At 36.4% G+C, this 24,187-nt stretch overlaps 2 protein-coding genes across 2 annotated transcripts in view; both read left to right on the top strand.

Annotated features, from left to right (window-relative positions):
• Positions 1-24,187, top strand: part of LOC5575195 (beta-1-syntrophin) — a 756,119-nt gene that overhangs the window by 171,602 nt on the left and 560,330 nt on the right. The gene's annotated exons all lie outside the window — the stretch shown is intronic.
• LOC110678874 lies at positions 14-15,687 on the top strand. The gene is made up of 3 exons (XM_021852426.1): positions 14-448; positions 509-726; positions 14,709-15,687. Exons 1-3 carry the CDS (start codon positions 29-31, stop codon positions 15,580-15,582), a joined length of 1,512 nt encoding a protein of 503 aa, XP_021708118.1. The 5' UTR covers positions 14-28; the 3' UTR covers positions 15,583-15,687.

Genomic DNA, 24,187 nt, shown 5'->3' with positions numbered 1-24,187 from the left:
TGAAGCTGCTAGTCCTAAATTTGAAGCGATGTCATTGGTTAAGAAAATTGCGCTGTGGACAATAATGACAGCGTTCGTAGTTAGGACAGCCATTCCGGACGGGGAATCGATTCGCAAGGGCAGCTTCATATACCGCAAGAAAGGTGGAACAATCGACTCTTCTGTCTGCAGCGTTAACTACACCTGTACCCTGCAGAAGGGGTTCTGCGCTGCGTTCTACATCGGCGAAGGCTTCTACGTAACGGCTGCACATTGTTTGGTGGACGACAACGGTAGAACAATCTCTGATCCCAATCGACTGGATATTGTTGGTGCTGGAATCGTTAATGTCACATTAATAGTGCACAAAAGTTACTCGCAGCCTAATAGAGTGGACATTGCGTGGATTGTCGTTCATGATCCAATGCTTGCCAGTGATGTTCTGAAGCTTGCAGGATCGACACCTGAGGTACTTGTTCATCAATGCTTGAACGGTTCCAGTAATCATACCCAACTTATCATTCTATAGAAATGCATCAGCTATGAACTGGAGCTAACCAACACAAATTCCAACGATATCCATTTTGGTTTCCGTTGGGTTCAACAATCGGAGATGGCAGATTCAGGATTATCAATTGATTTGAATCCATGTGAACAAGGAATGACTGACAAGACTGGCTCGGAGAATATGGTGTTCTGTAATTCAAAAGAACGTCCAGATGAATTTGGCTTGCAGTTTATGTGCGGGTATGTTCTGGTTTGGTATGTTTTCTATCTAAATTCAAATTGTTCTGCCACTATTTAGCAAAATGACGTATTCGATACATCAATGGCTATACAGTAGCTTATTGGTGTCGTAGAACTGCTTCTTCGTTTGTCTTGAAAGATAAATGTCCAGGACATAAAATATTTGTATTATCTAGTTTAATCTGCTGGATTCACAGGTTCTCGTTCTGTCTGTTCAAGGCTTGCAATATTTAGTCCTTTTGTCGGTAACATGTAATTGTTTTATAGATAGCACTGCGGAAAATAGCCCAAAGTATGCACTCAACGCTTTGAAGAATGCAACAAACGAAACATGCACTACATAGTGATAATATGAAAATAACCTATTAACGATCCATCCCATATAAAAATCTTTTCAACTTCGTTATAGCACATTAATCACAAATTTTGAATTAATTTATGTGTAATCATTAACGCTCTAGTTTGCACACTGTTGGAAAATCATATATTGGGTCTATGATTCAACGATAAATGTTCCTTAGTATTGCTGGTTGCTGATTCTAAATTGACATTCGCAAGACTTGATGATTTTTTGAACATCGATTCATGGTGATTTAACCGTATCTCCTGATGCAATGATCCCGTTTTGTTTTTACTAAAAATCTTGAAAAATCAGGGAAGGGCAGAAATTTATTTAAATACTTCTCAAACTTTTTTTTCCTGGATATCTCATAATTGCACCATCTGGTAGCACTCCCGTACGCTTTTATTTATTTTGAGGTAGTCATATGTTTGCAACGTTTAATGAAGTCGTTTATTTCTATGAGTATTTCAACTAGATCCACACTGTGTGAACAGCCCGCTTGAGTCTGCCGATGGATGATGCACTTAGTTGAATCCAGTTCTCTTCTGATTAGGAACAGCGGATTGTTAAGGATACTAGTGAACACTCCAGATTTATGAAAGTATTCATTTTGTTTATTCTAGTGGCAGTTTGAGCATTTCTTGCAAACCTTGAGGTTTCTGAATTGGTTTCCAGCGGAATTTGAGAATTGCTAGCGGTAGTCTGGAAAGTTGTAATAGACGTTTGAGAATTTCCATCGAAGACTTCAACAATACTCCATCGGGATCTTAAACATCTTAACGATATCCTCAAATTTCCTAGCGAGCTCTTGGCAGATGTCAATTCCTGTCAGAATCCTGAGCAAAATTGATCACTCCCTTATGATTCTGAACGCGAGACATAGTTGATTTAAACATTCAAGCTCTAAAACACAGTTTAACACTCAAAAATTAACGAGAAAGACAATGTTGTAAATTGTACGAAATTACGGGCCACCGTTATGGATGACAAGGTTTGTAGCATACTCCTACCAAAGACAAAAAGACAAAAAAAAAGACCTCGATGTCCCTTGCAGTTGCCCAAAATTTTATGGCTCGTAAGGTAATCTAGAATGCCGTGAATGATGTACTGCGATCTGTCAAACTTGGGTACCTTTTTTACTACCGAGGGACCAAAGGCAATACTAGAAGTGGTACACAATCTGAACCCGAGTGTGACGGACCTGCTCCTACCCTACGGAAATCTGCTTTAAAATGAATTATTTCGAAGTCTGGCCATATTATTTCCATCATTAGGATGATGTAATCATCGCATCATTATAAAGATGATGTAACTGCATCAAAATAATGCTCTTGATTTGAGAAAAAAAGGTTCTGATTTTGGTCACTGAATATTTCAACTTTGTTGCGAAAAACGGAATCTCACTGTATTTGAGTTTTGATATATTGTATGAAAAAGTCCTAGGTGAACGACTCGTCAGACACGCATGAAAATGCCTTTCATGACTCATAACCCAAGTCTTAACCTTTGAATTTCTTGAAAAATCTAAAACAATGCAATCATGATTTGAAGAAACCTTAAATTGAATATATTATTACTTTTAACTGAGGGCTCATGTAGCATTTAGTATAACGGAGCCGAATACATTTCGAAATTCTTTGTTACTTAGCAATCCTTGTTCATAAGCAGACGTACTCATCTTTGGACCAGTTAGCTAAAGAAAAGCTTATATGCTTTATATGCTTTTGCCATGCGGTGGTTGTAGCGTCTCGTTATATGGAGATAATTGCTAACTGTATCGGTACATTGATCATTTGTTCATTGCAACATGTTTACTTTACAAAGAATGAATACTACTCGTTTATTGCGAAGAATATGATATTAGGGACACTGGAACTGCATTTGACAGCTGTGTATGACAGAAAGTTATTTAGCATTCAATTGCTTTTTGATTGCAATATGTTGAAGATTTGCAATGGAGAGCAATTTCTGAATATGCATATACAATATACAACAAAACATATTATCAAGTAAAAAACTACTTAAATATTTTGTTGGTGGAATTTAAAAACTAGTTAGCCAAATAATTATAAAATATTGCCTTGAGACTGACAAATTGGAACCGTAAATTCCGTATCCTAGGCAGTCCCAAACAACGTGATTGATCATAAGTTCAAAGCTTTGAAAAGTATGTGGTGGAATTATTATCATCATCGTAACCATTTGAAAAAATATGATTGTAACCTAAGGGATGGTACACAAATTATGTCACGCTAAATTTCAACTTTTTGGACCCCCTCCCCCCCTTGTTACGCTTTTTGTATGAGACCTCCAAAAATTTTGTAAGGATTGTCACGCTTGGCTTGACCCTCTACTGTATACATTTGAGATGAATCAACTTTACATGGTTCTCCGACATTACCCGGAATGCAATTTACCGGAAGACCATGTATCGGAAAATAATTAACCGGAAAACCATTACCCGGAAGAACCATACACCGGAAAATTATATCTCCATTTCTCAACTTTTTTCATTACCGTCTTTTTAACCGTTTTACGGTCATTTAGGCCAGTATGTTGACTTAAAAATATTTGAAATGACCACCAACGATAATGGACAGGGGTGGTTCTTCCTTCAACATACATAAACATCGAATATCTTCATACTTGATCATGTCAATATGTACCATCTTCCTACAGTCGACTCTCCACATCTCGATGTTCTACATCTCGATATCTCTCCTTATGTCGATGATTTCATAAGTCCCTTCAGCATACATTTTCACTCTCTATATCTCGATATCCTCCTTATTTCAATATCTCCATATCTCGATGTGTTTCTGTTGAATTTTTGTTCTCAATTTTCTCTCCGTATGTCGATGTGACCAATATCGAAGGTTACTAGACCAAAGTTTTGGGATTCAAAACAAATTAGGAGCGCAAAGTGACGTCTGTTTATGTAGTAGAAGCATTAACCTAAGAATGCTAATGTCGCTGCTGTTCGTGTTACCAACATCTAGTTTGCCACGAACTGACAGCGTGAGTACCGGGCATCAAAGTGTCAAATTAATTATAAAAACCAAAACAACCACATGGTATTGAACTAACAATGGAAAATCATAATTTAAGGTAATTAAATTAAAATCAGTTTTGGTCCAACAGCGCCACTAGCGTTCTACTACTAATATTTCTATTGTTTATGTATTACTTTCTTGGCAACGGAGTGTTTTTCAATCTAGTATTCATCAAAAATTTGTTCTTTATTGTCTCGATCTCTCCCTATCTCGATGGTCCCTTTGATTTCGAGATGTGGAGAGGCGACTGTATGATTTGCATTTCGTAGATGATTCACCCTTCTTTTAAAAATAGGCTGTTCTTTCCACTTTTCATGGCTGAACTGGCTAAATTTGGCTACAACTATTTAACTCTACTTTTAACATTCGACGGTCGTTTCTCCATCCATTGATAATAAATAAACCATGATTAGAATATTTAGTTCGATTTGTTGTGCTACTTTTTGCTGAGCGTCAATTCATCGAATGTCGTTTCCACAAACGTCAATCAACCGAATGCAAATCCCCCGTATATCCCTTTTTCTAGAAAGGGGTGACCCATTTCGCATACGGACGTTTGGCATAATGGACATTTCGCATAAAGCAGTTTCATACAAGAATTAGTAGCATATTAAAAAAGGCATATAATTATCATTATGCCAAATGACCATTATGCCAAACGTCCGTATGCGAAACGCCCTTATGCGAAACGTCTTTATGCGAAATGTCCCACCCCCTTTCAAGAATGGCCTATTTCGGGTCATCTGATATTCACCCTTCTTTATTTGGTTTCACAGTTTCTGGACGTGATAAAATCGTCCCAATAATTGTATGAAGTTCATATGTTTTATTTTTGTTACCTATTTCATTTATTTGAGACTCAATCACGCGTTCATATGTTTTACATCAAACAGTAATCATAAACAACCAACATATATTTGTTAGAGCCATCTCTTACGTGGTTTTCATTTCATTTGCACTATTTTTGCAATATAGCGCTCAAATTTTGATGAAAATATATGGCAGAAAAATACATTTTCGTTATGTCGCTTCGCTTCGGTATATCACGCCGAACATTTTTTATCCGTGATATCAGAGATGGTTAAAAGGAAAAAGATGAACGACTCTTTATTTTGCTATATATTTTACCGGCGACACGCTATTCAAGTAACACTACTGCCATCTGTTGAGTTAAAAGCGCGTAAACATTATTTTCGGCTACATTCTAATCATTGTGCAATTAAAATAAAAACAACGATAAAATAAAAAGCATTCAAAACAAACACGCTTAAAAATGCCACACAGAATTGAAAACGACTTACACAAAATCAGACCCTTAAGAATCAACACAAAAGTTGTATTATTTTTACACATGCTAAAACAATTGCTTCTGTGCTGATTTCTTCTTCTATTCCTCACATTGTATGGTATTCAGAGCTGATTGGCAATTTCGCACAACCCCGTGTTAGCTGTGCAACTTTTTTTTTAACATGAATGACATAAACGAACACTTAGTCATCTGGTGGACATTAGAAGAACGTTACGTATTAGTATGCTTTTGACTCACCAGAGCGGCGCTTTTCCTGTCGCCTTATAAACACGAAAGTCGGTTATCTATTTCAATCTACCCCTCTTTTGTGATACAATCGAGAAATTTTGGTATATGTTTTTATTTGCGAAAGAAAAGTTTTAATAATTGTTATCAATTTAAGTTTCTATTGATTCTCTTACCTGGTCAAAAATACCTATAACCTCTGTTCCCAAAACCATCATAAATAGTAAATAATGTTCTCATGGTACCAAACCATTACCAAACCTAAAAATTTTCAAAATATCCCCCTCTTGGTTACTTGAAGACTTCTCCTGAACTTTGCAATCTGCTTGGACAATTTTCAGGCTCATCTTGCTTAACAGTTTTGTGAGAATTGATTTCATAACTAGTTACATAAAAAAGCAATCGAAATAGGCTCACCAGGTGATATATTTTGGAAAAAAATCTTTTTGAAGTGATTGAATGTTGTATTTGATATTTTGAGGAATGGATGTTGTAATGATGTTATTTTGTAGATCAAACGAGGTTTTTCTTTTTTTGGCGCTAGTGCAGTAGAATAGCATCAAGTCATAGCTTCTAAGATTTTCAGCTTTAATTACACAGCGTAACAAAAATGACATTTTTACGTCTCTCAAGAATTTAATGATGTGTCTATATGGGCTCCTTGAATCTGATGCCGTTTTCAGAAATGTTCCTGCACGTTAGAATTTGTAGCTACTGGTCGCCAAAGTTGTATAAAACTTACATGAAATTTAAAGTATGATTTATCATACTTTTTTGTGATCCAATCCAACAAGCATGCAAAATAGGACTTCGACTTCCATTTTGGATAAAATTTGGTTGAAATCGCACGACAAAACTTAGATTAAATCGATTCTTTCAACCTGCTTGCAGTCTCCATACAAAACTCTTCGTTTTTCTTATATTATAAAACACCAAAAAATTACTTTTGAGCATCGATAGTATTATGAACTTTGTTGTCGACTCCCAATACGCTAGACTGGGAGCGTTAACCAACTATGCCACCGAACAGTGTGTGATTTTCAGCTCAAACATAAAGGAAATAGTGCATGATCTACTGCTTGGTGCAGGAAAATTGGTAATCGCGTTCAATTCTGCCTAGAATATCAAAGCTACTACGTGATACCATACCGAACAATTTTGTAGATGGTTGTAGGATTTCGATCTACTTCGTCGCAAGTGCCATTATTCGTCTAATAAACTTGAAATGTTCCACTGCGGTGGATATTCGAGCTAACATACAATATAGATATAGTTTCCAAGTGTAATTTTGTGAAAGCAAGTTGTTATGGGTTGTCAACTTCTACACAAGAAATGTAATAAAACTGCTGTATATCGATAAATAACTTCAGTTCAATTATCCACATCGCACTTTTTTCACCGAAATCGTAGGACGAAAACGTACCGAACGAAATCTGGTATGCGCTCGACTGAGCCACGCCACATATGTAATGTGCACATTACGATTCATTACGATCGCCCTTCTGTGATTTACTTCAACGAGCACTTATGGAAAGCCCACGTAAATCTTCACTGAAGGATTTCATTCCAATCACGAGTCACAAAGCATCTTTATTTCACGAAATTTTAAGAAATTCTCTCCACGACCACATATAATTGAGAAGGTAAACAAAGTTTTCAGTTGGTCGGACTAAGGAAAAAAAACTTTTTTGATGCGCATGATGATGTGTACACACACACAGCGTTAGAAAACGGTTCCTTTGATTGTGGTATTTTCGCTACACTGTGAGCAGCTTTCAAAAGTCTTTGGTTAAAGGGGAGGGGAGGGGGTCTGCAAAAGTGTGACAGTGCATGTATTAGGCGTGACAGTGGGGGGGGTCTAGAAATCTCGAAAAACGATGGACGTCTTATTTATACATCTCTTAGGGCGATGACATATTGCAGGAGTAGAGAAGGGATAAAAGGAGAGAAGAGAAAAGAGTCAAAGCTCTCTCAATTCAAACTATATGGAAAACGCGCTTACCTGGTATACTGAAGGCGAAGCAAAGAGGTTCAAAGAGATCTGTGGAAATCATTTGCTGCTTCGACGCGCAAGAACGCTAGTGAACGCTAGAGGAATATGATATGACTGCGCTCGTTTTTGGCGTAAATTGAGCACGGATCAGAACGTTTGCTAGTAAATTAAATCCACAAATAGGGAATTTTATAATTAAATGAATTAACTTTTGTAACTTATCATAATTACAACTGATTTATTGATAAACTGTTACCGTGATGAATCAAAATCCGGACACTCTGGTGAAATTCAATCATTTCAATGTTAAATATCCTTCCTAGTGTGAGAATATTATTCCTACTATTAATGTTAACTATTGTTGACCAGTGTAACATGAATCGACATAAAGTTAGCCTTGGTAAACATTAATAAAGACAAAAACAAAAGTCGAACCGACTAGGACGCGTTTGCTTTCAAAATTAACGATAACCAAAGAAATTATACTCAATGCGCCATCGCGTTTCGGCGATTCATCACGCGTTTGTTACGTGCTTATCATATGTGATTCATGTTCTGTAGTGATTTGTTTGTATTTTGTTCTCGGTAAAGTCAATAGTTTCGAAGAAATTAATGAAATGCATGTAATTCTATGCTAGAAGAAGACTGTCCGGATACTTATATGTGTGGTTTCGAATCCTGACACAGTGTGTTAGCATACAATTTTTCAAAGTTCAAAAAGAAATACAACATCATAATTGTTCGAAAACCTGGAAAACTCGTTGAATGTTGTACCGTTGTGATTTTAAATAGTATTAACTGAAAATGTTTGTAAATTATGTGTAATTATTATGGAACGATGCACATATCACAAGTATCTTTTGAAGACTTCAAAACCTACGTTTTATGATATTTCTGTATAATCCAACAGAGGAACAACATTATTTTTACAAATCCATGAATCTTTGTATCGTGATATCAAGGTATGTTTAATGGTTTTTGTTTTTTTTAAAGAACAACTGCGATTTTTTGAATGTCCGGAATTTGATGCACCGATGTCCGGATTTTGATTCATGTGTCCGGATTTATGGACACGACATGATGCAGAATTAACTCAATTTTCATTAAATTCATTGTAAATTTGATGAAAATTATCAAGTTCTAACCTAAAAGCTATCATCTCAAAGTAATACATAATAAAATAACGATTAACCAATCGTATGCAAACATTTGAATATGTGTATCATCTTAGGTGTCCGGGTTTTGATGCATCACAGTAATCAGTATTTTTGTTTTCTATATTATTTTATTGCTTTCTCCAGTTGATAACTACTTCAGAACATCTTTTATCATTAAATGTGGTGGAAGAATCCCTACTTGGTATTGTTGGCGAAAATGAAAAACTGTTTTCGATCGAAATGGCATTTGAATATAAACAAGAACAGGGGTGAATAATATTTTGCTTGTTCAGCACTTATCTCTCTTTTAAATATCTATATTTTTCAACATATTTATTACAATCATGAATAATTATAATTCGTCAATCATATATTCCTTATTTCTATTTGTCTTGTTTCCTGTATACATTTTCCTCATAAATCGAGATAAAAAGATGTCGAAGAATATGATCAGTTGATCATGTAAGTTCAGGCTTTGATTTGAACTTTCATCAGTTTGAATATTCACTCTTGTATAATTTTCAGAGTACTCTTGGCTTTATGTGACTCCATTTTGCTGATTTGAAGAGCAGATTGTTCACTGTTAGATGATTTGACAGCAAATAAACAGAAATACAGAATGATAATACTGGCATCTAAATTCGAAAAAAAAATATTCAGATGGATTTTCCATCGAAAACTGAAATTCAAGGTAAAAGCAATATTCTCCGTCCCAACCTCACCTATCTAAAATAATCTATCCAGCCCAATGTGAAACAAAACCAAAACAACGCCATTATGGGTCCCGGGCAATTCGATCGGATAAATTTTAAGTAACTGTTTGTAAAACGCCTCTAAAAACAGGAAATCTTCCTAGAGTGCTTGATTACGATTCAATATCAAGCACCAGTTCAATAAAATTTTGTGAAATATTTTGTGCAACACTATGGCTTACGTTAAACAAACTTGCTCCTTGTGGATCACTTATCAATGCGGTGTAGAAAAAATCGACAAGGCATGTTTGATAAAATCTCAAACTGTATTACTTAGTACAGACAGAAAGCGAGGATGTGAAAGAGGAGCGTACGCGTTGAAGGTCTCTCCATGCATGTTGTATGAAAATCGCGCTTACCTGGCATACTGAAGCGATGCGAAGAGGGATGGAAAGTGTGGTCAAGCAGTTCGTGTGGTGCTTCGACGCGCGAAAACGCTTGAAGATAATTTGAACTATTATTGGCAGCACTAATATTGCGCGTGAATTTCGAACTGATGAAAATAGTTGGGAGTAAACTAAATTAACAAACACAAAAGAAAAGTTCTTTTTTATATTTGAAAAAAAAAATGTGTGCTTTGTACCTACCACTGAACTGATCTTATACAATAAAATTCCTCAACTCAAAATTATCACTCGGCCATACAATAGAAAAAAAAAACGAAAACCACAATGTTCCATGACTTATAATTAAGAGAGTCGATTTGTTATCAATCATTAAAACCATAGCTTTTACTTTAATAAAACGGGAAATTGCTCTCAAATTTGATCGATTATTACCCGTTCGGATAATCAATATTTACTTAAAAATTAACTGTAATTGGAACCATTCGTGATCTTGTTTATAATATCGATGATTCAAGTTTAGAAAAGATTCCCATAAACCATTTAAAGTACTCGTAGAAAAGGTATGCAATTAACATACTATTTCATTCCATAGATAAAAACATGATATTATATCTATAACTAGTGTATTGTTTAAACTTCCAGTCGTCGCGCGGTTCATCACCGTCAAAACCATCACACTGCTGTTGAGGACGAAAAGCGAGTTTTTTTTTCAAAAGTGTTGTACAAAATACAACAGCGCGACGACTGAAGTGTGAAGTGAATTTAAAGAAATTTTTCGTTCATAACAGCAGAAGTTTAATAATTTAATTTTGTGTGGAAAAAGGCATTCAATTTCAAAATTCTCGAAAATTATAACTTTTTTTGAAAAAATATTCGGTACGCTTGATAGATATCATTTTTTTAATTTCTTTATAAGTATCATTTCAAACATTACATTCATTCCTTCTGTGTGTTCTGTGTTATTAGACAACACTATCATCCTAATTTGGTAAAACAAATTTAAGATTTTAATAATATTTTGTTAACAACATATTACATTTCATTTGCCGTAGCGGTTCAGATTTTTTACAGGTGAGTTGATTTCACCTGCTTATAGAAGAAAAAAACACGTTTTCAATTTACTTAACTTAACTTAACCTAAATATATAACTTAACCTAAATATATCGTGACTATAGAAGATTGAACAAACTTAAATTTTTTTTACGGATTCCTGTAAAATCTCAACAGCTGAACAGTTCAGTGAAATAAATTAACGGAGTACGGTAAATTTTTACAGTATTCCGTGAAAAATCACCGGAATCCGTAGAATTTCGACGGAATTACGGTGTTTTATTTCACCGAACTGTTCAGCTGTTGAGATTACGGTGAAATTCACCGTATGAGCTTAGTGTGTAACGTTTTTGCCTGAAATTTTTAATTATTTTATTTGACATTTGTTCCAATATTACAACATTGAATATTTTATGTAACTCATTAGTACTTTATGTACAAGAGAGGAAGCTTCAGAATCATTTTCAAAATTTTATTTTTAATTCTCTGAAGAGCTTTTTTCCTGGTTACAATTACAATCGCTAGTCCATATTGGTACAGCATACAATATGGTTGGCCTGAAAATTTGTTTGCATATCAAAAGCTTGTTCTTAAGACAAAGTTTTGATTTTCTATTATAATGGGATAGAGACATTTTACATATTTGTTACATTTGACTTGAATGACCTCAATGTGATTTTTGAAAGTTAAATTCTTATCTAGCATAAGCCCTAGAAACTTACCTTCATTTGACCAATTTAATGGAGTCAATTTATGTTCCATATATATGTATACCAGTCGGCTTGATAGCTATGATCATTATGCACAACCAGTACCATATATGTTTTGATTTATTTTTGTTCTTTTGAATTATTTAATTTAACTTTTTAGTAGTTGTTTTGATAATATGTGATAGTGATTCATATTTAAAAACTATGTCACGAAAATCTGAATTAACTATTCATTGGTTATTTAATTAATGTAGTCAATCGTGTATTCAATCAGATTAACAACAACTTATTTATTCTGTTATATTTTTTCCAATTTTTATGTTGTACCATGCCCACACAGTTACGGATCACCCACAGTGACGGATCACTTTGGCGTTCAACATCGAATAACTTGGCCAAAACATAAACGTTTACGTAAAACATATTTTTCCCATGTTATACTATTTGTCTTCTACCATTTGTAATGTTAAGCACAACATTCAACCGCTAAATAACGGTGTATTTGACAAATGTTTAGTTGGTACCACACAGCTATCACTATATGGTCGTTTTCTGTATGAAGTGCCGTCAGCATTCATAAGCTCCCACAGGTGGTAAAATTCAAATGTTATAGCATAAAACATGCTCGTTCGCTTCGATTTAGTATGAATTCATCTTTGGAAAACATTTTTCTTGATTGTTGATTCTAAATACCAAATATTAGCACTTCTAACTAGTGATCCATAATATGGACCAGGAAATGATTGTTTACCACGGTTATGGATCACATCCAAAGAATGTAGATTTCTGCCATTTTAGGCATTGGATTCGACATTTTTAGACAAAAGCACTAAGGATAAAACTAATAAAACATCAAGGTTTGTCAATTTCGTTTTTAGCAGACAAAATGGGTGGAAAACTTGATATGGAGCGAAAACAGTTCATGTATCAGTTACTACAATGCAGTATCACAAAAAAGGGCATTTTACCCTTGTTTCCAGCTCTAATACTGCTATTTTTTTGCAGTAATATGTGACACATTGTTAACTTTGGCCAAATCAAGCAATACAGATGCATTGAGTTGAAAATCTCTTAATTTTGCGCGCTGATCCGTAATATGTCACAATTTGATCCATAATATGAAAATTGATCCATAATATGGTTTTCAGAAACCGATACAATTTTCAATTTTTATGCAATCCTATGTAAATATTACACTCAAAACAGTTTACTATACGAAGATACAATTTGAAACGATTCAATTCGTGCTTTTAAATTACGTTTACCATGTAGTTTTATTGAATTTTATAGGTTGGACTCCACACTATTTGATCCATAACTGTGGAGTCATGGTATATACTCTGAATGATAGCCTATGATTGCTATTTCTGCTTGTTTCATCCAGGTTGTATCGGCCTACATTGTAATTTCTAGCGGACTGGAGTGCGGATGATGACGAAAAATAAACATACTCAGTGATTTAAATGGTTTTCTTCGCACGCCATCGAGAAGCAGTCTTCCTGCTTGATGAGAAATGATTTTAACAAACTTGCTACATTCTACAGAGTCGCCTTTACAGGCCCCTGTTGATGCGAATGGGACATGGGAAAGGAGAAGAAACCGAATAAAGCAGCCGTGCGCGCTCTCTCTCTGGTCGCAGGCAGCATGCTGTTGCCGAAGCACAAAATCAATGAAAACACGGAGCGCATTGAAACTCTTTCGAAACCTCTCCCAGTATGCCATACCATTTTTACCTCTTCTCTTCTCTTTTCGCCAACACTTCTCTTCTCTTCTCTTTCGGTATGCCATCGGCCTTATGTGTTTGGGCTGTATTTTGATAGCGCCAATGAATTTTAAAGAAAATAATTGTAGTAAAAAAAAAAATTGTCACGTTGAAGAGTAGTATTTTGAGCACATATTATATCACAGTGAACCGTTTGGTGTGAGACGAATCAAAACTGATTACGACCGAAATGAACATAGATATGACGAATATAGACAACGATAACTAGTAATTTCACTGTATTAATTCCAATAAACGATCAAAATTTATCAAAATCTTATTGCACAATGCGAAAGCCGGCCTAAGGCACAAATCAAGGGCCTTGCTTAGCCCAGTGGGTAGAGTCCCCACGCTACAAAGCAAAGCCATGCTGAAGGTGTGTGGGTCCGATTCCCGGTCGGTTCAGGATCTTTTCGTTATAGAAATTTCCTTGACTTCCCTGGACATAGAGTATCAACCTTACCTATCACACGATATTCGAATGCGAAAATAGCAATTTTGGCCATGAAAGCTCCCAGTTAATAACTGTGGAAGTGTTCATAAGAACACTAAGCTAAGATTCAGGCTGTGTACCAGTGTGGGTGTTATATCAAGGAGAATAAGAAGAAGAGTACATATCAATGGGTGCCCCATAGAGTTTAACAACTTTTTAGTTAATGGGCAAGTCTAATGCATTACCAATTACCGTCACAAATAACTGTATTTGTCTTTTTTATATCTTCTTTATCGAAGACCCTTTAATACCCAGTTTTTCCCTTCCCTAGCCTAGTGGTAATATTCACTATAGAGTAAAACCATGCTGAAGGTATCTGGATTCGATTTCCGGTCGGTCCAGGATCTTTTCGTGATAAAAAAAATGAACTTCCCTGAGCATAGAGTATCATCGTACCGGCATCACGATATACGAATGTGAAAATGGTAACTTTCACAAAAAAATATCTCAGTTAATAACTGTCGGATTACTCATTGCATTTTAGACTAAGGGCCGATTTTTTCACCTTCGCTTAAGCCGTAAACCACGTTTACCCATACGATTAAACCAGGTTTAAGGCCTAAGCGATGGTGAAGAAACCGCTTATAAGAAGCAGGCTCTGTCCCAGTGGGTACATAATGCTTAAAATGCAGAAAAAGATCCAAATTTTTATTATTGATCTCAATATAATTTCTCGTTATCGAAAGTGATTTTCTTATACCATCACACTACTTATATATTTCCTGCAATTGTAGCAAAATAAGTGAAACTCGTATTCATTTTATTGACATTTATTTTTATATCATAGGGAAATCAAAACGAAAAACAAGCATTCTCTACGGCACGCAAATCTTATATCAGGGGTAGAAGAGCAAGACGCAATTGCACGGAAACCGAGGAGTTTAGACACCACAGATACTTCTGCATCAATCGACTTTGAAGAAGCTGATTCCAATATGACAGTGGTTCACGGTTATGTTTCAAATACTAGCGTTCCCTCTGCGCTCCACACCATCTCTCCTGAAAACACAAATTCTTCGCATACACAGGATGAGTCACGCATGATGAATATGTCGGTTCTGTCTGACGCTTTCCAAGATTCCATCATGTCTGATTCCAGCGAAAATGTTTCTCATCAATCTCAAATTTCTAATGATCGTTACCATTCTGAACTAACCAAAGAAGAAACCCCAAATCCTCAGTTTGGCGACAATGTTCAGAGTTCGATAACACGAAACAGCCAAGAACCGCTGCAAGAAGCCAGTCACTTGAATCTAGTCTACAATACACTTACTTCGTATCCCATTCCAACGTCACCGAAAGAAGAAACTCAGCCCCCAGTTTGCTCGGGACAAATTGGGAAATGCTGTAGAGGACCGATGACGACGACAAAAACTAGGAAACCACCATCAGCCACTTATTCGTTTCCAACGGGATCGCTGAATGTTGCCAACCAAAGTTGTGAAGTGAGCTCACCAACTCCGACGCCACAGTTCAACAGATCAGGCGAACTTTTGGACCAGGTAGAAGCGGAAATGGAGCTAAGGCGTAAGAAGGCTTTGCGGAAGATTTTGGTTCATTTGTTGCGCGGAAGAAATGAGGCGACACCGAGAGGGATGGATGGCAGTATGATGTTGGTTCTTGTTGCTATAGGACTGGTAATGCTCATAATGGTTATTTGATGGCGTTGGAGTTTCGTCTGCGATCATCTCTGTGTTACTTGCTCGGCCTTTCCAGCTTTCTGTATCGAAATGACGAATGAAAATAAACACAATATGTGAGTAAAATGTTGCAATCTAGCTTCTATTCACATTTCACAATACGAATTGAAAAGTCATCTCAGATCATGTTTCCTTGGTATAGCAATAATTCATCGCCTACGGGCTTCCAACTTGAATCGCGCTCTTTTGCGAACTAACGTGAGCCACGAGTGAGTGAAACTAGGAGGTCGTCTCTCCAAAAGATCATCATTATCTGGTCATTTGCGGGCAAAGTGGCGTTGTTGCTGTTGGTGTTTGATCCGCCATGTCTAGTGCTTGGTCATTTTCGCCATCATGCGCATTTCCCAACCATTGAATCGGATCGTTGGTCGATGTTGGCTCATCACGGTGTGTCTGAAACCGTTATTAACGTTATTAATTTTGAGATCACCATATGAAATATATGGTATCCTAGCATCCTCTCCGTGAATGAGAAATTTCTATAGTTTCGTTAAGTTTCGTGCAAACTAGTGCCGCCTGATGGCAAAATTTTGAATCAACAAGCTTAAACAATAGTAGTCCTTTACTTAATTTAAAACTTTGCCATAGACGGCATCCTTCTAAATGGTCAGGATTCTGAAATATCCGCAAAACAAAAGTTTCATGCTCAATAGCGTCAACTGGTGGTAAAATCTCGACTGTCTTGGCTTAACCCGTATAGGCCTGAGTGAAAGAAAAATAATTAAAACCCTCACCGCTTAGCGAGTATTTAACGGATTTAAATTATTTTTGACAGTATAATGACACACATATCTAGTTTCTAAAAGTGGCCAAAGGATTTCGGAAATGTTCCTGTGCCCGGAGTTATTTCGGTGAGCCACTGCACTGGGTCAGGTCGGTTGAAAAGGGTGCTGTACTTCTGTACCCCTGGAGGTAGGCAAATTTAAAATCACAGATAATTTCCGAAATCGGCTATAATGTGGCCACTATATTGAAGAATTTAAAGGAAAACGAATCAGCGTAAACCTTTTGAAAAACGATTAAGTTGAATAAGCAAGTGTCCTGCATTTCTTTGATCTTTGAAATGATTATTTTGAATCCCTAGGACGTCTCAAATTTAAAATAAAGTGACCAATTTGTATCTAATAATATGTGTCAAGCCTATAGGAACGCATTTCAGTAAAATATTATGGTTGATCTCTACTGTTAGAGATTTGAAACGGTTAAGTATCCAACAAATCTTTTGCTGGTTCTTCAGGGCATTAAGCCCGTGTAGCCACATTCAGTACATTCTAAACGGCGCTTACCTCTTCATTTATAATGTTGAATATCAGATTTTAAAGATTTATATAAATTAAAATAATTGCCATTGCATAACATGGCGTGTCCCAAAACAAAGTCCTTTTTACCTGATTTGACCCAGGGCCCCACCGAAATATCTCCGACTACAGGAACATTCCCGAGATCCTTTGGCCACTTTCAGATACTAGATATGTGTGCCAGTATACTGACAAATAAATTATTTGAATCCTTTAACGATCAACGTTCCGTCATCGTAATCATCGTCATCATCGAAACTTGAAAAGCATTTTTTCTATGATGAAAATGTGTTCACTGTGTTTCACTGTTGGAGAACATAATACAGTGAACACATTTTCCTGTAAATTTTCTTGATTTTGATCGAAAAAACTGTTTTTGAAAATTCCGAAATCGATGACGGATCCTGCCCCCTTAAGTATTCACTGAGCGGTGAGGGTTTTAGTATTTTTGCTTTCACTCAGGCCTCTACGGGTTAAATAATGATATCCCTTGAGCTACTGAACAACTTTGCCGAAGACGCCATCTTTATAGGTGGTTCGACTCCTAAGATATGACAACAAACAAAAGTTCCATGCTCACACACTTAAATTATTTTACGGATTCCTGTAAAAATCTCAACAGCTGAACAGTTCGGTGAAATAAATTAAAGGAGTACGGTAAATTTTTACAGTATTCGGGGAAAAATCACCGGAATCCGTAAAATTTCGACGGAATTACGGTGTTTTATTTCACCGAACTGTTCAGCTGTTGAGATTACGGTGAAATTCACCGTAAGAGCTTAGTGTGCACTAACGCCGGTTGGTGGCAAAACTTTGAATCAACTAACTTGCACAATGATAGCCCTTAAGTTGTACAATAACTTTGCGGCAATCTTTCTAAATGCACATGCTCCTGAGATAAATACAAAACACAAGTTGAGCAATTGTCGCTGAAACCAGGCCGCCATCGGCACCTATCGTTAGAATTCCAATTTTATGTCACTGATCGCTAGTTTTCGATAAAACTTAAGGGTGGTCCTTTCGGTTTTCTCAAATTGGTGAACCCCTCGTACGCCAGCTAGATAAACAGTGCGAAAAAGCCCATTTTTTGACAAATCTTGGGTATTTCGTCACATGATATGTTTCATATGTCCCTTGGAACACATAGCTAACATAGTTGGTTCGAATAGAGAAAGGATATAGCTTTCATTTGAAATTCAAAAAAAATTAGCGGCCATCTTGAATTTTGTTAGAAAAATCGTTTTTACACCATTAGCGCACCGCTCGTTTTGAATTCTGAGATCACCATCAGAAAGCTGAGGAAAAATTCCTTAAGATTTTGACGGATCCAGCTTTTGTAATTAAGTGAAACACACAACCTACACGGAGAATTTTATTTTTACCTGATACCCAAAAACTAAACATTGCATATTCTCGCGTTGAGTATCATACAGGCGTATCTGCAATGATCGATTTCTCTTCGTCGATTTTCTCTTTGCATTATTACACAAAATCCAACCGATTTTTGAAACATTTTACGATTCAGTACGATGAAAGATGATGAATACATTCCACTGAGTCAAAAATAGCAGTTGAAACCAGTCGCCCGACCAAGTAATTAGCTAAAGAGAAAATCGATGAAGAGAAATCGATCACTGCAGTTACGCCCTTATGATACTGAACGCGAGATATACTTTGCAAATGGACACATTGATGTTAAATTCGTGAAAAAGTTACACGTCTTCTTGGTGAGAATCGAACTCACGACTTCCTGTTCACTAGATAGGGCGCGTAACCCCTACACCAAGAGAGGACTCAAGAAAGCAGAAGTTAATCTGAAATGGATTTCAGCTCAATAATCACGTAATCCTTTTTTCGCGAAACGCGTCTATTTCTATCTCTCGGTATTCTCTTTCTTCCTCACGCATGTTTTAAAAATAGAGAGAGCTGCATCTACCCAAGGGAGGGTGCTTTAACCCAATAAGCCAAATTTGGATAAATGCAACTTTTCTTTTCCTGAAGGACCTCAATTTTATGTGAAATCAACCCAAAAATGGAATACTTTTCCAATGGAGTTAAAGGCAAACTACCTAGTGGGGGCCTTGGAAATTTAGCCAAAATTGAGTAATTAGGCTTATTTACGGAATTGCGTTGAAACGACCCAAAATTGAGTTGAATCCCGTCTATGTGTACTGTAACTCTTTTTAATCATCAACGAAATACCTTCCAATGCATAGGAGAACGCTTAGATACCACATCTTTCGAATATTGTATGTGAGCCTAATGGTTATTACACTTGTTTGTGAATAATGAATTATTCACAGTCCGGTGAATTTCTCAAAAATTATTATTATTATTTTTCTTTAGTAGGGAGATTTTCAGCCCTTGGCTGGTTCATCTCCGGTTCTCAAAAATTAAAATATTCATAAAAAATAACCCCATGTTTTCAAATTACTACAGGTCGGACTCGATTATCAGGAATTTAAGACTTCTTTTCTCTCGATGAAACAGTTTCAAATTCCTAGAGAGCAAACTAGTAAACCATATCTTTAGAATGGTAGGTGCAGAATTGATAGTAATTTTTCGTTTATAACGGTTCCTCGCACACCGTGTTATGTGTTTGTTTATTGTCTGATTTAGATGGTTCATTTTTTTGTTCGCGCCGAGTGTGAAATGACACACACGTGATGATGATTGATGAGGTGAATCCATTGCAGGGTTGGTTGGTACCTGTAAAAGCCGCATCGCCGCATTCGGCCGTGGTGGGTGGGATGCGTCGTATTTTTTTTTTTGTTACGTTCATAAGGTTACAATTTATGATGGGCGATTAATGTCGATTTTATGGACGTTTTGCAAACACTGGAGGGTAAAAACTTGGTTCGACGGGGAAGGGAAGCCGGACTTTGAGTGGTAAAAGTTTATGATTTGTTGTTGCCATGTTGTTGGAGTCAATTAAACTTTTATCGCTCCTGTCCGTATGGAGGAGCAAAATGCTACTGCCACTGGCCGGGAGGTCAGCGAATCACTCGAATAATGGGAAATTGCAGTTTTATTGCTGACATGTGTAAATCAAATTGTTCGCGGAATGCTTTATTGTGTTTCACAGACATTAAATGGAGAGTTTACTTGAAAAAGAGGTGATTCCGTTACCTCTTGAAATTTGAAAAAGTCTTAAGTAAAACACTTAAAAAGATCTTCACAGACTGTGCTGAAAAAACGAATTTTGCAGCGATTTGCCTACAATACTATTTGCAATTACCTGTTTATAGGTGCCTTTTCAATACACTGGGCAGCAAGATAATTTACTTCAAACTGACTTGCGGAAATTGACTCGCAATAAGTCAAAATTTTTATCATTGGTGACTTTAATGCAAAACATCGCTCATAAAATAATTCGCAAAGTAATACCAACGGCAGGATTCTTTTTATTGAGGATATTTCTCAATTTAAGATCAAATTTACATCCAATCTACAATACATTATAATCTACAGTCGACTGGAATACATATGAAACATATATCGACAGTCATGATGTTAACATTTCTTCTCGAAATTTTAACAAAACTGAAACAAGGGCCATTGCAATACCTAAATGCAAAGTGAAATTCGAATCCGTGATTATAGACTATGATCTTAAACTCTCCATCATCCTGTATTTATGAGTCCTCATAGAATTTAAAACAAATTATTCCCAAAATTTCAACCTATGAAATCGGTTTAGCTGACGCTTCCAATTAACAAAGACTTCCATGGAGACAACTGCCGTTGACCGAATAAAGCATTTGTACAGCGCATATATGCAACGCCAATCCCAATAACATTAGATAGATAATTAATTCCTGCCAATCGTCCTTCTGGCTTTGTCCCGAAGGCACTAGTTGGGGTTTTCGTATCCCAAAGCACAAGTCCGACGCTTGCACGATGTAGGCATTTACTGTCATAGGTACTTCGATACGATACACCAGGACTAGCTAACCACTCTCCCTTGACTGTAGTTTGCAGAGTGCCACTAGAGTAGGTCCGATACAACGCACAGCTCGATGTTGCATAGCTAAACTGAATGCAATTTCAATGACCAACTTGAATCAATTCTCCAGCCACTCTTGTGTCAACTGATTGTGAAAGTATCACCTCAGTGTTCCCGATAGCTCGATGGCTGCGGTTTTCGCAGGATCGCCGAGTTGACCGGTCAGAATGGCAGCGCGCACTTGGTTGGGATATTGTAATACTTCATTAAATGTTCACGACCAATACCTGACACAGGGGGACACCAACTCACCGGGATAATTTTTCGCTACATGTCCTGGGCAGTGATTCCCAAAACGGAAAACATTTTGAAAGAGTCCGTTGGCTAGATTGTTATTTTCAAAAGTAGTACCATTGCTGGGCCCAGATAGCCGTAGCGGTAAATGCGCAGCTATTCAGCAAGACCAAGCTGAGGGTCGTGGGTTCGAATCCCACCGGTCGAGAATCTTTTCGGGTTGGAAATGTTCTCAACTTCCCAGGGCATAGAGTATCATCGTACCTGCCACACGATATACGCATGCAAAAAAAAAAGGTCATTGGCAAAGTAAGTTCTCAGTTAATAACTGTGGAAGTGCTCATAAGAACACTAAGCTGAGAAGCAGGCTCTGTCCCAGTGGAGACGTAACGCCAGAAAGAAGAAGAACCATTGCTGTGAAAACAATCAAAAATGGTAAAAAAGTTCAAACATTTTTGAAGAATGATTAAATAACACCAAAAGCGATCGAAAACAGTTAAAAAAAGAATCGAAAACAGCGATCAAAATGTAAAGAAAAAACAAATTGGCAAAATACGGTAAAAACGCTAGAAACGGCCAAAAACTTTCAGATATCATAAACGACCTAAACTCATCGAAAACTTCCAAAAGTTTTGGTTTGACATGGTCAGAAACAAAAAATAGACAAAATCGGTCAAAAACAGCCATAACGGTAAAACAATTTTAAAAATAAACGGTCACAACGATCAAAACTATAAAAGCGATCAAAAACGACGAAAAATGATCAAACACAGTCAAATACAAATGTTCAAAAACGGTTATAAATATCGGTTATAAATATCAAATGAAAAACGACGACAAAAACTGTCCAAACGTGCAAAAACGGATATCTATTTCTAATGTCGACTCCATAAACACTCATACCACCATAACCATAATCAGGCCCGGATTTGGGAAGGGGGTTTCCAAGGGGGAAAATGCCCTGGGCCAATGTATTACTTTCACATTAATTTTTGAAATTTAAAATCCAAATCCGACACGATTTCTAACAGAGATTTCATGACCTGAGACCTGTTATAGGTTGTAGTGAATTGCAAACGATTGTTATCAGACTTTATCAGTTTCAATGAAAATACTTCTATTTTCTAATGAAAACCTTAGAGGTTGAATTGAAAACTTTTAAACATTTATCTGGTTAATATACAGCAAACTGTCACAGCTTTCTGGAAAGCTACTGTAAAAACTATAGTGATCTATGTCCTGTAATGATCTTGAAAAGACGAATTTGCGGTCGCAATCGAAAACAGCTAAAAACGGCCAGACACGAAAATGAAATGCTGGAAACGGTCAAGAATAGCCAAAATGGTAAAAACAATAAACCAAGAATGGTAAAAAACAGACAGAAACTGTAAAAAAACAGCAAACTATTGTCGAAACAATGATAAATGGTTGAAGGCGGCCGAAAAAGGTCATACAGAGCGAAAATGAATAATATAAAATAGAAAACAATCATAAGTGATCAACAATATATAAAATAGTAGAACGGTCTAAACGATCAATAACTTATCGTAATCCTGCGGAACGATCAAAATTCGTTTGAAAATCATCATAAAATTATTTAAAAATTTCAAAATCTGTCAAAATAGTTGAAACCAGTGCTAAATGTTATCTTGAAATAGTCAAAAACAATCAAATAACAGCAACATCTGTAATAAACGGACAAAAAAGACCAAAGTGATAAAAAACGGTTAAAAGCCGCCAAAATCGGTCAACAACGTTCAGAATCAATCATGAATGGCCAAAAATGATCAAAAAACGGTTAAAAATGATCGAGCAATATCGGAAAGGGACAAAATCGACCAAAACGGCCAAACATGGTCAATAAAAAGAAACAATAAAAATCAAACCGTTGAAGAAGAAAAAATGGTCAATAACTATTAAAATCAGACAAAAAACTGACTTAAACAATCAAAAACAGCAAAAAAAAAAAAACGATACAATAGGATTAAAACAATAAAAAATAATGCAAAATTGCCAAAACGGTCATTTGGTGAGGTTAAAACGGTTAAAAACAGCCAAAACGGGTAAAAAAATCCTTCAAACAATAAAAAAAATAAACAGCCAAAACATTAAAAAATACAGTACTGACCTGATTTTGTCTGCCCCCGATTATGTCAGCATTTTGACCCGATTTTGTCAGCCTATTTTGAATTTGTCAAAAAATTGTTTTCGTAATTTTTTATCACATTTAAATTGATGATGATGTTCGATGTCATGCACGCATGGCCGTAGCCAGAGGGGGCAATGGAAATGGAATGAGAAGTATAACTAGGAACTCAGGTTGATTCCGTTTGTCTCACTGGCCAGAAAAAATGGCCGAATCTTCAGGATAGGTATAGGTAAGTCTCCGAGAGTTCAAATCGACCCGTCACTCAACACTTAAACAAGACGTGTTTACGACTTCACTTTGCTTACTATGTTTATCATGCATAGTTTTATGTTTCATGTAAAAAGGGTGCAGAGGTAGTGTAAAATTATCGTTTTGGCGTGAAAATCGTGAATGGGTATATATATTCTTCCCCCTGGTAAAATAACCTGGCTACGCCCGCGTCCATCGCCCCCTTAAAAGTCCATGTAAGTTCTTGACGCAGTTCACAAGCAATTATTAACACGTCAAAATTAAAAAAAAAAACAGGAACAAAATAAGATGACCAGTTTTTGTCAGGTTCCCCATTTTGGCAGCCTAAAATTCATTGAGGGGCTGACAAAATCGGGCCCTTATTGTAGTTATAAACGGTCTGACATGATCATGAACGGCCGAATCTGGTCGTTCTGCCAGTAGCAGTAAAAATTGTGTAATTGATTAAAAACAAGAGAGAAAAACATATAAAAAAACAGCAAAATACGTCAAAGACAGCCGGAAAAAGGCCAAAACCAGAGACAAATGGTAAAATACAGCCAAAAGATATCGTCAAAAAGGTTTATAAATGATCATAGACGGTCAGCAACGATCAAAAATGTAATTAATATTCAAACCGTGTAAAAACTA

Source organism: Aedes aegypti, chromosome 3 (assembly GCF_002204515.2).
Source record: "Aedes aegypti strain LVP_AGWG chromosome 3, AaegL5.0 Primary Assembly, whole genome shotgun sequence".
NCBI classification, from domain to species: domain Eukaryota; kingdom Metazoa; phylum Arthropoda; class Insecta; order Diptera; family Culicidae; genus Aedes; species Aedes aegypti.
This window is presented reverse-complemented; position numbering and strand designations above follow the sequence as displayed.